The sequence below is a fragment of the Anabrus simplex genome, chromosome 9, assembly GCF_040414725.1.
Source record: "Anabrus simplex isolate iqAnaSimp1 chromosome 9, ASM4041472v1, whole genome shotgun sequence".
NCBI classification, from domain to species: domain Eukaryota; kingdom Metazoa; phylum Arthropoda; class Insecta; order Orthoptera; family Tettigoniidae; genus Anabrus; species Anabrus simplex.
Window position 1 is genome coordinate 86,569,718 of NC_090273.1, and position 13,955 is coordinate 86,583,672.

General features: G+C 38.1%; 1 protein-coding gene across 7 annotated transcripts in view; it reads left to right on the forward strand.

Annotated features, from left to right (window-relative positions):
- The window catches only part of Ufd4 (ubiquitin fusion-degradation 4-like), a 716,632-nt gene that overhangs the window by 305,854 nt on the left and 396,823 nt on the right, over positions 1 to 13,955 (forward strand). For 6 of the 7 annotated variants that reach the window (XM_067153526.2, XM_067153530.2, XM_067153527.2 and 3 more), the window contains exons 7-10: positions 7,600 to 7,715; positions 7,826 to 7,884; positions 8,025 to 8,245; positions 9,229 to 9,345. In XM_067153526.2, the coding sequence (XP_067009627.1) occupies positions 7,600 to 7,715; positions 7,826 to 7,884; positions 8,025 to 8,245; positions 9,229 to 9,345 (513 nt within the window). The remainder of the gene's footprint in view (positions 1 to 7,599; positions 7,716 to 7,825; positions 7,885 to 8,024; positions 8,246 to 9,228; positions 9,346 to 13,955) is intronic. The other variant, XM_067153528.2, reaches the window with a different exon arrangement.

The window sequence follows — 13,955 nt, forward strand, 5'->3', positions numbered from 1 at the left end:
GGAGATTAATTTAAGATCGCGTACTATCACTAGTGAACCAAAGATGGACACGGAAGACAGTGACAAGTCATGTAACGACGAGGTAATTGCTTCTGCGGACATCCAAGGTGAAATTCAGAGTAGGGAGCAGGTGAATACGATGGAAGCTTCTGAGGTAATTCAGGAAAGTGCAGAAATTGAGAAGCACACTGAAACTCAAAAGGAAATCGCGGGGGGAATGAACCAAGATATTCTAAGTTTGCTGCTGGCCAGATTTACAGTGATGGAAGAAAATAATAAGAAAGAGATGAAAGAAATAATAAGTAGTAGTGAAAATATTCAGAAACGAGTGGAGGAAAAGATTGATACTAGTAGTGAAAATAGTCAGAAAAGAATGGAGGAAAAGATTGATATTAGTAGTGAAAATAGTAATAAACAGTGACTCCATAAGGAGTAAAATGGAAGAAATGATTGGTAGTTGTAACGAAAATCTTAATGTGATCAATGATAAAATAGATGGGTTAAGTGAATCACTAAATTCTAAAATAGATACTAAGATACTGGTCAAATATGCAAGTTAGAAAATAAGTTAAACAAAGAGTGTGTTGACCTTAGAGAAGAAATGGAGTTGAGTCGGAGCGATCTTCATACTCAAATTGAGCATGTCAAAGGAAGATGTACAGAGAATATCAAGGAGTTAAGTAATAAGATTTCTAGTAATCGGGAAGAAATTCACGAGATTGTAGACAAAAGAGTAGACAAGATCCATAAAGCAGTGGGGCAAGATATGAGGGAATGTGTCGGTAAGGTAGAAACGTTTGAAAAAGAGCTTGGGCAGGTCAGAGAACTAAAGAATAAACAAGAAACTTTGTCGCAGAAGGTTACAGAGAAAGAGGAAAAATTACAGGAAGAATTGAGAATAATGAAAGAGAATGCGGAGAGAGTGGCGGAAGAAAAAATTTTGAATTGCCAGAGGGTACTACGGCAAGAAATGAGAGGTCAGATTACAAGAGAAATAGTAACGAGTGATTTATACAATAAGGACCAAGATTTGCCTAAGTTTACTGGAAAACAATTTAATCCTATGGAATTTCTAACATTAGTTGAGAAAAGATTTGCAAGTAAGTTGAGGAATAATATTATTGAATGGGAATACGTGCTGGAAATCTTGTTGAATGTTTTTGTCGGTGAAAGTAGAATATGGTTTCGAGTATACTGGAATAATATGTCTAATTTAGGAGAGTTTAAAGTGTTCATTGATAGGCTTTGGGAGGAATGTGTGCAAGGGCGCGCACGCGAGAGAGAGCGCATGATGGCTGGGGAAAGTAGTATAGTAGAGAGAGGGGAAAAAATGTTAGCCGTGTATCAGAGGAGAGGGGGTGATCATGATGAGCAGAGGATTAATAGTTGTGTCGATGGTGATAGGGGTGAGAAGAGTAATCAGAGAGAATCGGAAGATGGGAGGCGTATGAATTTGAGTTATGAGAGAGAGGGTCAGAAGAGTAACCAGATAGAATCGGAAGATGGGAGGCGTACGGATTTGAGTTACCAAAGAGACTATGGTAGTCTGAATATGAATGTTATCCAGGTGTCATTATCGAGCCAGAGTATTTCAGATTCACAGGGAATCGGGTAATAAGTTTCAAAAGTTAGTCAGACAGTTAGGAAAGTCTTGGTACTACATGTACGTAACACGACCTAATACGTTAAAAGTCTGTTTCGATTACAATGCGGTCGTGAAAATTCAGTATTCATTAACCAATTATGGTTAAAATTCCCGACCCTGCCGGGAATTGAATCCAGCACCCCTGTGACCAAAGGCCAGCACGCCGGACACTGTTTCCGATGTTGAAATGAAGTAGTGCATCAACCCTGTCCCCGCCTCACGTCTTTTCCTGTACTGGCCAGTCAGTGATACATAATATAATTCTATCCAATGAAAATACAAACTGATATAACAGACGTTGATTCATTTACGCATTGTTTAGTTTACTTTGGACATACGATAAAGATTGTAACGCGACCAAGAACGGAATTTTCCAACAACCCTGAGTAAAAAAAAAAAAGGCCTTACAAATTTATAACAGCTTTTTCCCCTTGGAAACAAACAGTTCTGAAATATATAAACAAAGTATAAAACATCCCATTGCATATTGTGTTAAAATTTAAATTCGATCAAATCACTTGTTTTCGGGAGACGCAGAGGTGCCAGAATGTTGTCTCGCAAGAGTTCTTTAACGTGTCGATCTTCCAATACCACCGCACTGAGCCAGGATTTAACCTGCCAATGGGCGGAAGGCCTGTGTTCTAACCGAGCCGTTGTGCGAGTCTCTTTGTCTTTAAAAAGACTGATTTGAAGTCGTATGTTTTTGTATAAGTTTTAAATAATAAATGTTACAGCATCTAAATAACCATTAGTTCTGTATTTCATGACTTGAGTGAAGTGTAATTAGAGTAACTACTAAGCTAAAAAAAATACCTCTTCATTCTCGCTCTCGGTGACGTCAGGCGCTTTAGCCAATAGCAACGCTGCTCACCGGAATGACCTATCTAACCTGTGAGTTATTCTAGTTACGTTGGAAAACCTCATTTCCAAGAAATGCAAGGATTGTAAACGACGCTTTTGTATACCTACCCATTATGAAACACTGAAACGGTGCTGGTAAAGAATGCAACAACTGAGGGGCACTGCACCTTCCTTCTGTAGGTGGGGGTAGTAAAATAACACCCACAGTATCCCCTGCCTGTCGTAAGAGGCGACTAAAGCGGGCCCCATGGGCTCTGAACTTGGGAGTCTGGGTTGGCGACCACGGAGCCCTTAGCCGAGTCCTAGCTTTATTTCCACTTACTTGTGCCAGGCTCGTAACTTTCATATATCCCGCTTCTTCAAATGTCATCTCTTTTTTTGCTAGTTGCTTTACATCGCGACGTAAAGCCACTACTGGAGCAAAAATAAATCAGAAGACGAACCTGTATCTAAAAAGGAAACGAGGAGTGGTAGACAAACAAACTCTCACGCGTAATATTATTCGGAATGCAAGGGTAAAAGGAGAAGGTTACATTTCTTACTCGGACAAGGAAGTACCTGGTCTGAGCCCTACATTATTCTTTGTTACTGTTTGTTTTAGGTGTCCATCAATATCAAGAAGATACGTGAACTAAATGCCTTAAAACCTTACCCGATGGAATATGAACACTTTTATGACAGCATTTTACAATGGCCTACTACAGAGACAGAATGTGCTGTGGAATTTGTTTATGAGGACTGATTACCTCTTGTCATTATGAGCAGGCATTGCTGATTTCATCGTTTTGTATCAGCAATACACTCTAAACCTATTAAAATATGGTTTTTCTTTCAACAAATATGGGGTTTATGACAAAATCCCTTCAAAATTCAATAATTATCCCACTCGTTTATTTCAGAAACCAGTTAAGTGGAATTTTTTTTTTTTACAGCATAGTTAATAAGCACAAAATATTTTTCCTTAGGTAGAAATTATTAAGAGGTATAATACTTTCAAGCTAAAATATTAAAACCCCTATCATAACATTTTGTCTGATGCTAGACAGTTTTTTCATTTTCCCAAAAATGACATACTTGGCGCTTGACTGGTTTCTGAACCGATTCAGTTAAGATACAGCCCCAGCATTTGCCTGGTGTGAAAATGAGAAACCACTGAAAACCATTTTCAGGGCTGCTGACAGTGGGGTGGTGGTGATTATTGTTTTAAGAGGATGAACCTCTTACGACAGGCCGTGGGTGTTATTCTACCACCCCCACCCGCAGGAGGGCGACAGTGGGGTTCGAACTTACTATCTCCCGAATACTGGATACTGGCCGCACTTAAGGGACTGCAGCTATCGAGCTCGGTTCATCTCCTTTCAGAAGATGGCTACCATCATAAAGATTCTTGCTTTGGATGTTGCTCAGTAGTGGAACAGTTGAACCAAGTTTTCAAATTATCAATCCAAGGAATGCACCTTCTTCCTGGTCTTCTTTTGCCTTGTATCTTCCATTGAGTCCGCCTCTGTGGTGTAGTGGTTAGCGTGATTAGCTACCACCCCCGGAGGTCCGGGTTCGATTCCCGGCTCTGCCATGAAATTTGAAAAGTGGTACGAGGGCTGGAATGGGGTCTACTGAGCCTCGGGAGGTCAACTGAGTAGAGGTGGGTTCGATTTCCACCTCAGCCATCCTGGAAGTGGTTTTCCGTGGTTTCCCACTTCTCCTGCAGGCAAATGCTGGGATGGTACCTAACTTAAGGCCACGGCCGGTTCCTTCCCTCTTCCTTGCCTGTCCCATCCAATCTTCCCATCCGTCCACAAGGCCCCAGTTCAGCATAGTAGGAGAGGCCGCCTGTGCGATGTACTGGTCATCCTCCCCAGTTGTATTCCCCGACCCAGAGTCTGAAGCTCCAGGACACTGCCCTCGAGGCGTTAGAGGTGGGTACCCTCGCTGAGTCAGAGGGAAAAACCGACCCTGGAGGGAAAACAGATTAAGAAGAAGAAGAAGAATAAGAAGAAGAAGAAGAAGAAGAAGAAGATCTTCCATTGAATAACCAGCTGCAGTAGACGATATTCTCTTCTCTCATCTATCATATCTGACCACATTTGATCAACTCTTGTTCTTTTCCGACCCCGACGGTATTACGTAAGGAGGCCTATGGAGTCTTTCATTTTCATGCCCTTCGTGGTCCTTGTCTTTCCTTGGCCGATACCTTCATTTTTCGAAGTGTCGGATCCCTTCCATTTCTCTCTGATTAGAGTTATATAGCGGATGGTTGCCTAGTTTTATTTCCTCTTAAAACAATAATCGCGACGTAAAGCCCCTAGCAAAAAAACCAAACAATAATTACCACCACCACCACCACCGCACTGCAACTGAAAAACGGATATATTCTTGTAATTGTTTCATTCAACAACGGTTGTGTTCCTGAAATGGTTGTGTTCTATCTGTCCTAGCTGTAATGGGTATTACAAACAATGACATATCCACGGAGCAGAAACAGGGGAGGTCTGCTTGCAGGCCTCGTATTGAGAGCAAGGGAAGCAGTGCAGCGGTGAGTTTCCGTGCACACTAGTAACAAACGTAGATTTAAACTCATATCCAGAGGCGATTCTAGCCCTGGCTGGGGGGGGTTCAGTTTTAGTGAAATAATTATTTTACAGTTCCTTGATTAATAAAGAAATTGATAATTTACAGATATAATGTATTTGAAATAAACATGTTAATGGTTGTGCTAATGTTGCCCATTGTATTTTCATAAACATGGTTACTTTTCTTTTGAATTCCGTACCAAGACTTTCAATTCCAAACAGCTAATTGCTTTACGTCGCATCGACACAGGTCTTATGGCGACGATGGGACAGGGAAGGGGTATGAGTGGGAAGGAAGCGGCCGTGGCCTTAAGGTACAGCCCCGGCATTTGGCTGGTGTGAAAATGGGAAACCACGGAAAACCATCTTCAGGGTTGCTGACAGTAGGGTTCGAACCCACTATCTCCCGGATGCAAGCTCACAGCCGCGCGCCTCTAACCACACGGCCAACTCGCCCAGTGTTAACATTTTAAATAAAGTTTAATGTCTTATTACAAATCAAACATTTTGCCATTCCATTGCACTCGGTAAAATAAAAACGGCATAATGAAACACTACAAAGTATAATGTGCTATTGAAAGGTCATACCACAACTAGCGAGTAACAAAGTATTGTCAGCGTGTCCACTGCCGCTTGTTATGAAGCAAGGGTGAGGAAGCGACTGATAGCAGCTGAAGATCTCGCTCACCACATCCCTGCATGGATAAGAGCTAATCTGGACAAGGCTTTGTGATGCTGCGGCATCTGACGGAAACTGGCTGAACTACCAGCACTAGAATTCGGCCGACACTTGTAAGTCAATAAGCAGAGCTTTATTAAAATCATGATTAAATATATAAAGAATCCCTAATTTTGAAATATGTTAAAGTAGCCCCTTAGAGAAAAAAATAAACTTCCCTACGGTATAGTTTGCTTCTAATTTGAACACCATCTTGACTTAAAACAAGTTTAGGAAAACCACAGTTCAGAGCTCAATTTCATATGGAGATTCGTTATTTTAATTACCACTTTATACTTATATTTGCATTTCTTTTTGAAATGCTTTCACACTAATGAAAAGTGTATCACAGACTACCATGCGCTATAAAAACAAAATAATTTTACCTTGTTCCGTTTCCTTATAGAAAACTCTTATTAACTTTTGACCCATGTTATAACTACTGAGCTGGTGGCCGGCCATTCCAGCTCCGGCTGCCTCTTAACGGTAAAATGTTATGGTGGTATTTCAGAGGATGGAGTGAGGCATATACTCTGTTACAGATACGTGTGATGTGTTCATTCCAATTTAGGTTTTCATTTATAACAACACCTAGATTATTTATCAAACTTTCATGCGGTTACATCATAACATAAACTTTATCCGACTCTTCAAAGATCTGCAGAGACCTCAGTCAGTCATAATGAACCAAGTGCATGCAGTGTCTTAGTAAATAAAATATTATTCATCATTGACTTCTTACATTTAAGTTGTTTCTAACAGCAGTGAGCATATATGAGTACCGTAAATACATGAATAATCCCAGCATATAGTTTTTCAAAACTTGGCAACATAGTGGAGTGCAGGTTGTGTTTTGTGTTGAGGTTGGTACAGTGCTCCTGACATATGGAAAGCTGGTATTTTCGCCCATCTATTGGCTTCTCTGTTCATTCCGAAAGCAAAAACTATGCTGTGAATGTATCACTTCCTTTGTGTGGTGTTAGTTTAAGTAGTAGTATAAATTATGTGAGTTCTCGCTAATAGGTTGTTCACAGTTAAGGAAAAGCTCTGTATTATTGGAAGAGGCAGAGCAAATTGGTAATTGCACTGTTGGAAGAAAGTAACGATGTAGACAAGAGTTCCATGTGTGATTGGAGGAAAAATAAAGGTCGCCTTGAATGTTCACACAGTAACTGGTGGCATTTCACGGATGTAAAGTGAAGTTTCCAGAAATCAAAAGCAGGATGCTGTCAAACTGAAGAGACCCTTTTGATACGTGATCACAAGTGAAATGCGTCGATTGAAAGCTGTAACAAAAGCAAGACAGTTATGAACTACTGGTTGTAAGGCTAACTGTGGAGGGCTTGTGCGCATTTTTTAGCTAATTGACTTCAGGTTTTGTTAGAAAACTAGCATTGTGCAATGTCTCCCAGGCAATTATGAAGAAAATATTGTTTATTTCTACAGACTTATCAGTTTCCTCCAGAGAAATTCATATTTACCCTCGCAAATTGGTAATGGTGACTGGATGTATTTATTTTGCCATAATATTTACGGTTTTCAGTATTAATATTTAACAAAGCTATACAATTACATTCATTCTTTTTTTTCAAAATATCTGTTTCTAAAATTGTGGTGCGGGGATTATTTGCCTATACTCAGTATATAGTGGAAAAAGTACAGTTTGGAATAGAATTTTCTCCATGAAATAGTTAAGGCTAAATTTCAACTTAATTTTTATCAAATAAACTGTGTTATATAACTTGGTTTGGTTTGGCTTTATACCAGTCATATATAATATTGTAACCAATGATTTCTATCCGCAGGTACCCCTGGAGTGACGGCAACAAATACAACTCCAGAGACCAAGTCATCAGCATCTGTTTCAACAATTATTAGTTTACTTTCCACATTATGTCGTGGCTCGCCCAGTATTACTCACGTAAGTATCTGTAGAAGGGATATGATTTTCTGTCCCCTATAAAGCACGTTCGACTTGTTCGTGTTAGAGCTATTATATCTTCACTTAGCTATTTTTCTTCTACTCAACAGGATTTATTGAGATCAGAACTACCTGATGCCATTGAAAAAGCTTTAAAGGGGGATGAGAGGTAAGCTGAAATACTGTATTTATTAATATTAGGAAAGATTGGATTTTGCTATATTTATTTGAATTTATTACTTCATTTTGTAACATTATTTGAACAGCTTTGGTTCTGTTGATGTTTCTTTTTAAAATTTTATTTTATAGGTGTTCCTTGGATTCCATGCGCTTGGTAGACTTGTTGCTAGTCCTTTTGTTTGAGGGTCGAAAGGCTTTGTCCCGGTCTGGAGTGGGATGTGTTGGTGCTGGTCAGCTCTTGCCTCGGTTGCGTCGGATGGACAGTGCTGGTGAAAAGTCTCATCGTCAACTAATAGACTGTATCCGAAGCAAAGATACAGATGCTCTAGTTGAAGCCATTGATTCTGGAGGTAATAAGGAATCTCTGGTGTCAGAATTTCTGTAACAGACAGCAAGTAGTTCTATAATTTTCTATATATTCCAGGGAACTTTTATTCTCTTTTGCTGGGGTTTCAATGTACTTGGAAAAAGTTCAATTTATAAAAATAATAGTGTCCTATACTTTTAATTAAACTCTTTTCTTTTTTAAGCTTTTCAAGGAAATGAAGACATGTGGTGTAAATTGAAGGAAAATGGAGGGAAATGGGTTTTACTCAGGAGTACCTGAAATGACCTAGGAATCAATAACTCAGCATTGTTGAAGGCAAACTGTTAAGCAGAGAGTTAGTTAAAGATAATGATAATGATTATATAAAAAATTAATGAAGTGAGGAGTTGACTTTTATAGGAAGAGGAATTAGGGATTGGTATTACCAAGGGAGATGTTTGATAAATTTCCAATTTTTTGAAGGCATTTAAGAAAAGACTAGGTAGACAGTTGATCATTGGGAATGTGTTACATGGGTGACAGCTCTAAATGCAGATCTGTAGTAATTGACTTGATACTTACCTTTAGAGAAGAATGATGCATTATTTAAGGAAGGAATTATCTGATATATACCTAAGAATGTGAAATTTTCCAGAGAGTATTTACAGACAATTTAAAGAAACCAGTTTACTTGAATTACAAATTCTCTTGCAGCAAAATATATTACAATGTAGTTTTGTTGTATTTTCAATGTTAATTTTTACGTTCTCACATTAAATTACATGTATGTGAGAAAATTTTCTCTAACATTATGAGTTGTGACAAATGGTCAATTTGTTACAAGTGGGAAATTCAAGTGCAAAATTCTTGTAAAATGTTCTGTTCTTGTTCCAAGATCCATCCTTGCACTTTGCGTGAAGTTCTGTTTCTGGACTCTTAGGTTTCAAAATCTATTTTAGTTCTCAGTATCTATTTCTACTTTTCACTGTATTTGTATTACATTGTGTAAAATGTTTTCTATATTAGGTATTGAAGTGAACTTCATGGATGATGTGGGGCAAACACTGTTGAATTGGGCGTCGGCATTCGGGACGCAGGAGATGGTCGAGTTTCTGTGTGACAGAGGTGCGGACGTGAACAAGGGTAAGCCACCATCCCGAAGACTTCTTCAAGTTCCTTTTGGGGTAGGGGCTTGCCTTGTGTTTCTTTTATATAATCTCTCTCTTTTTAGTCTTATCAGGATCAATCCACGCACGTTGCTTTTAGCACTATTTTTGGACTTTTGATCTAAACATTTTTTTTTTTTTTTTTTTTTTTTTTACTTTCTAATCTGTAAAGGAAGTGTTAACTTTTTTCTCTCCCTACTTTAATATGAGAATGTTAAGATTTTTTGGGATTTCTTGGCTTTGTGTGTGAAAAAGCACTTGTACCCATTTCTATTTTGTTTCCAGAATATTAAAAGGAACTAAGTTGATTTGATTCACCTGCAGTAACATTGTAATGAAGAGACTGTTATTTTGTTTGTTGAGAAACAACAAGATTGATTCTGAAAGATTTAAAGTAGTAATCGCTGGATTTTTGATGAGAAGACAAAATATCTTTTATTACACCACCCTCCTATAATTTGATAGTAGATCTTACTTTCACTATCTTACTTCTTGTAAGAGGTCACTTAAAATGAGTAGAATTTTTTCATATTCCTTAAAGAGGTACATTGTGGATGATAGTAATAGAATTATTTCTCTGAAGTGCTCGCATCTTCATCCTTGACCAGGGTTTGGATTTTTTTTTTTCTTTTCCTCTACATGTTTCTTACGATCTCATAAATTTATATAAGTCTTGGATATTAATACATAACATTGATAACTTGGTTGATACATGTAGAAAATTTGATAATGCCTCACTTTTGTTTCCCTGACATCTGTTGTAAAGATTTTCTAACATGCTTTCCTTAGCTTAGACATGTTGTTAGATGGTTCAGAAATTACATTTCAAAGGGCCTTCAGCTGTCAAGTAGATATGTACAGTAACTGTCATATTATTCTCCTATTAGCTGTTGTACCTGTCGTTGACTGGGTAATCACATTGCATGTTTATGATTTATATTTTTGTTGACCGTTTAGTGTTTCGCAGTGAGTTGGGACTGTAGGATATTCAACATTAGCTATAGATATCAATAAAGACAGTTTTTCTAATAGCACCAGTAACATTCTTAGAAGAAATAGCTTTACTGAACTTCTTTCATAGTATGGGCTACATTGACCTGTAAGCAGATGGTGGTAAACATTCAGCTCTCCTCAGCAAAATAATGGTACAGCTATTAGAAGCATTATTACTCAGAAGGAGCAGGCTTTGAAACACTTTGGGTCAATCCATTAAGCACATCCAGCGATGCAAAAATACAACCTTCAGCAGGCTTGCTCAGCTGGGTACAACAACCATATGTGATAAACTCGAAGATTGGGATGACTCTGACAGGAAGAAATGTGCGTCTGCCAACCTTAATCCTCCCTTTCCATCCCAGTACAACTTGACCAGCACTAAGGCATGGTATCTTATTTATGTGAATTCTTGTCCTTGTCTGAGGTGGTGCAGCTTTTTTCAAGTACACCCGCAGTGGAGGTGAGCACTGGGCGTTTCTGAAAGAAAATGTTCAGGAGATTGATGAGATATATTAGTAACATTTATTATACCCATTGTCGCCATAAGACATATCTGTTTGGTGCGACTTGTAATAATAATAATAATAATAATAATAATAATAATAATAATAATAATAATAATAATAATAATAATAATAATAAAAAACACACCACTAATTTGATAAGGCTAATAATAAGGGAGATATTAGGAATGTTATGATATTTTTGTTGTGTATCTAACAGAGTAGTTGAGTATCTAATCACACTTACCATTCACTTAAAATGCAAGTTTCTCGAAGTTCCACCCCAAGCATTTTTGTGTGATACTATGATAGACAAGAAATATTTGAAAAGTAAACCAAAGTAAATTTTCATTTATACAGGATGTAACAATAAGGTATGGCCAAATTTTCATGACATATTCCTCACACTTAGAAAATATTTTATATGGTCATGGGTCCCAAAACTCTTTATTTACACGTTAGAAGTAATTTTCTACGAGACTACATAGTACAAGTGGAACCTCAGTTTTCTGTTTGTGAAGGGACTGCAGGGGGGAGGAAGAAAGGAAAAAAATGGTACAGGAAAAAGAAAATCTGGGAACTTATTAAAAACTATCAAAAATTTGGATTAACACGATAGTAATGCAATATTATGTGTTTACTGTTGTTTATAATCTTGCAAAAACTCCTGCATAAATTACAAGAGTTAAACTCTTGATGCTTTTAATTCAGTTTTACCACAAACTACAGCACTTTACCGTAAAAACCTTCAAGCCAAGTTCATTGGAAAATACCATTTTTATTTGCATATTTACCTCTGTTGCATATTTCCCGCTCTTTTCTTTTGGACCGAGAAACAAATGATATTTTCTTGTGCATAATTTTCTCACCCCCGTTTTGCTCAACTGCCAACGGTCAGAAAAAAATTGGACAATTAAAAAAAATGATGGATTTCATCACGTATATTTTACCATGGTGTGGGTGAAAGAGGGAAAGAGAAAAGGACGTATGTCTTTGTTGTTTGGGTATGAATTGAGATCAAATTGACAAAAAATTAAATGTTTCTTTGTAACTTGTCACGCACTACAATTTCCAAATTTTCCATAGATAGTGAATGATTTTAATCAGCTTCAATTCTTTATTGAAACACGACACGACATGATATAATACCAATATAATGGTCCGTTATTGGACATTATAAATTTTCCAATTAACTCATTCTTGGTTGCCTGCGTTTCGCCCTCGTGCTAAGTTAGGGTCGTCAGTTGGGACTTAGCACACCACCCAAGACGCAAGGCTAGTGCATACCGTGGAGGCCACTGCATAGGCTATTCGAAGCCACCAGCAGTGCCAATGCACTATGAGAGCTATGTCTCATTTCCAAAAATAGATGCCTGCCTTTACTCATTCAGGACAAATATTTTAGGTTCCCTATGGGAATCAACATCTACATCATTTGATGGCCAGGCAGGCATCTATTTTCGGAAATAAGACATAGCTCTCATAGTGCATTGGCACTGCTGGTGGCTTCAAATAACCTATGCAGTGGCCTCCACGGTATGCACTAGCCTTGCGTCTTGGGTGGTGTGCTAAGTCCCAACTGACGAGCCTAACTTAGCACATGAGGGCGAAACGCAGGCAACCAAGAATGAGTTAGCTGGAAAATTTATAATGTCCAATAATGGACCATTATATTGGTATTATAAATTTACTCATTCAGGACAAATATTTTAGGTTCCCTATGGGAATCGACATCTACATCACGACATGATATGCCGGTAACCTACGGTACTACACTACCTGTATCATTGCTCCATCAGTGGATATTGTGAAAGGTGCACTCCTAAAAATTTGTATCATATTAGAATCTGCATCACGGGCTATTTCGTTAACAATGACGGATGTTTTAGTTCTGGCACATGCATTCTTCTTCACAATATCAAAGTCTGAGAACATTTTTCTAAACAGTTGTCTCGTGTGATCAGAACATGATGATGAGAGGTTATGTTCTACGATGAGCGCCGTGAATATTCTCCTCGGATGGCAGCATTGTTGTTTTTCTTGCCACCAAAAGAGTAAGTACTTTATTTTTTGTTCTTCTCTTAACAACTAGCGCTGCCTTTGTGTTTCATAGTGCTTTGAGTTGCAATATCAGTGTTTCTGCTACAAGAAATATTTCTATCGCAACAACGCAAGGAACGAAAAGCAAAATAGTTTTTCCCTACTAGACTGTAATACGAATGGAAATTCAGTTTTATAAGTATCTTTTAACACTTGGAGATAACACTCCTTCGGTTTCGTCGCCATTGCGTTATGAGAGAAACTTAAGGGCACATGGCATAAAACCGTTGGCGATACAACTCGTTGAAGTACTGATCCACTGACACACACATTAACACCAGGACCAGGATTACAATGCATTTAGTGTGACGCTAGTGTATAAACATTTGGAGTCAATAGTCACCACATATGGCAATGACAATTCATGTTCTGCTTCGTCACTTGTAACAGGAATGCTTATATTATCCAACGTGCATTAGGCCGATCAGCTGACCAGCTCTCAAGTTGCTTGCGGGACAAATGTCCGAAGTTCCCAGCTGTAGAGCAAACTGTCAAGCGAGAAATGACTGCAAAAATTACACTTTCCAGATAAAGCATAAAGTTTAACTTACGCTCAGACCTAAGGTTGCGCAAATCACCAAAGCAATTACGATATTCTCCTAGAGAACGGGCATTTTTGGTCTTGTTGAGTGCAGTAGAACGAATGCGCTGTTAAAATCTGTTAAGGAAACTATTTAAAATAGTTCATGTTGGGTCCACCTTGTCAATACACTTTTAATGATTGAAAATTATTTATTTTATCAAATGTTCAATTCATGTTCAAATAATTTTCTGTCATTAAAAGTGTATTGACAAGATGGACCCAACATAAACTATTTTAAATAGTTTCTTCAATAGATTTAGACAAGTCAATACAGGACCAATAACATACCTAATATGGTTAAGTCTCAACAGTGCGCTGTTAAAGCCAAAAGCAGACCTCTCCGTTTCGTTAAGGGACTAATTCACCGAACTAGTATTAACCACAGCGATAAGAAATACTATTTAC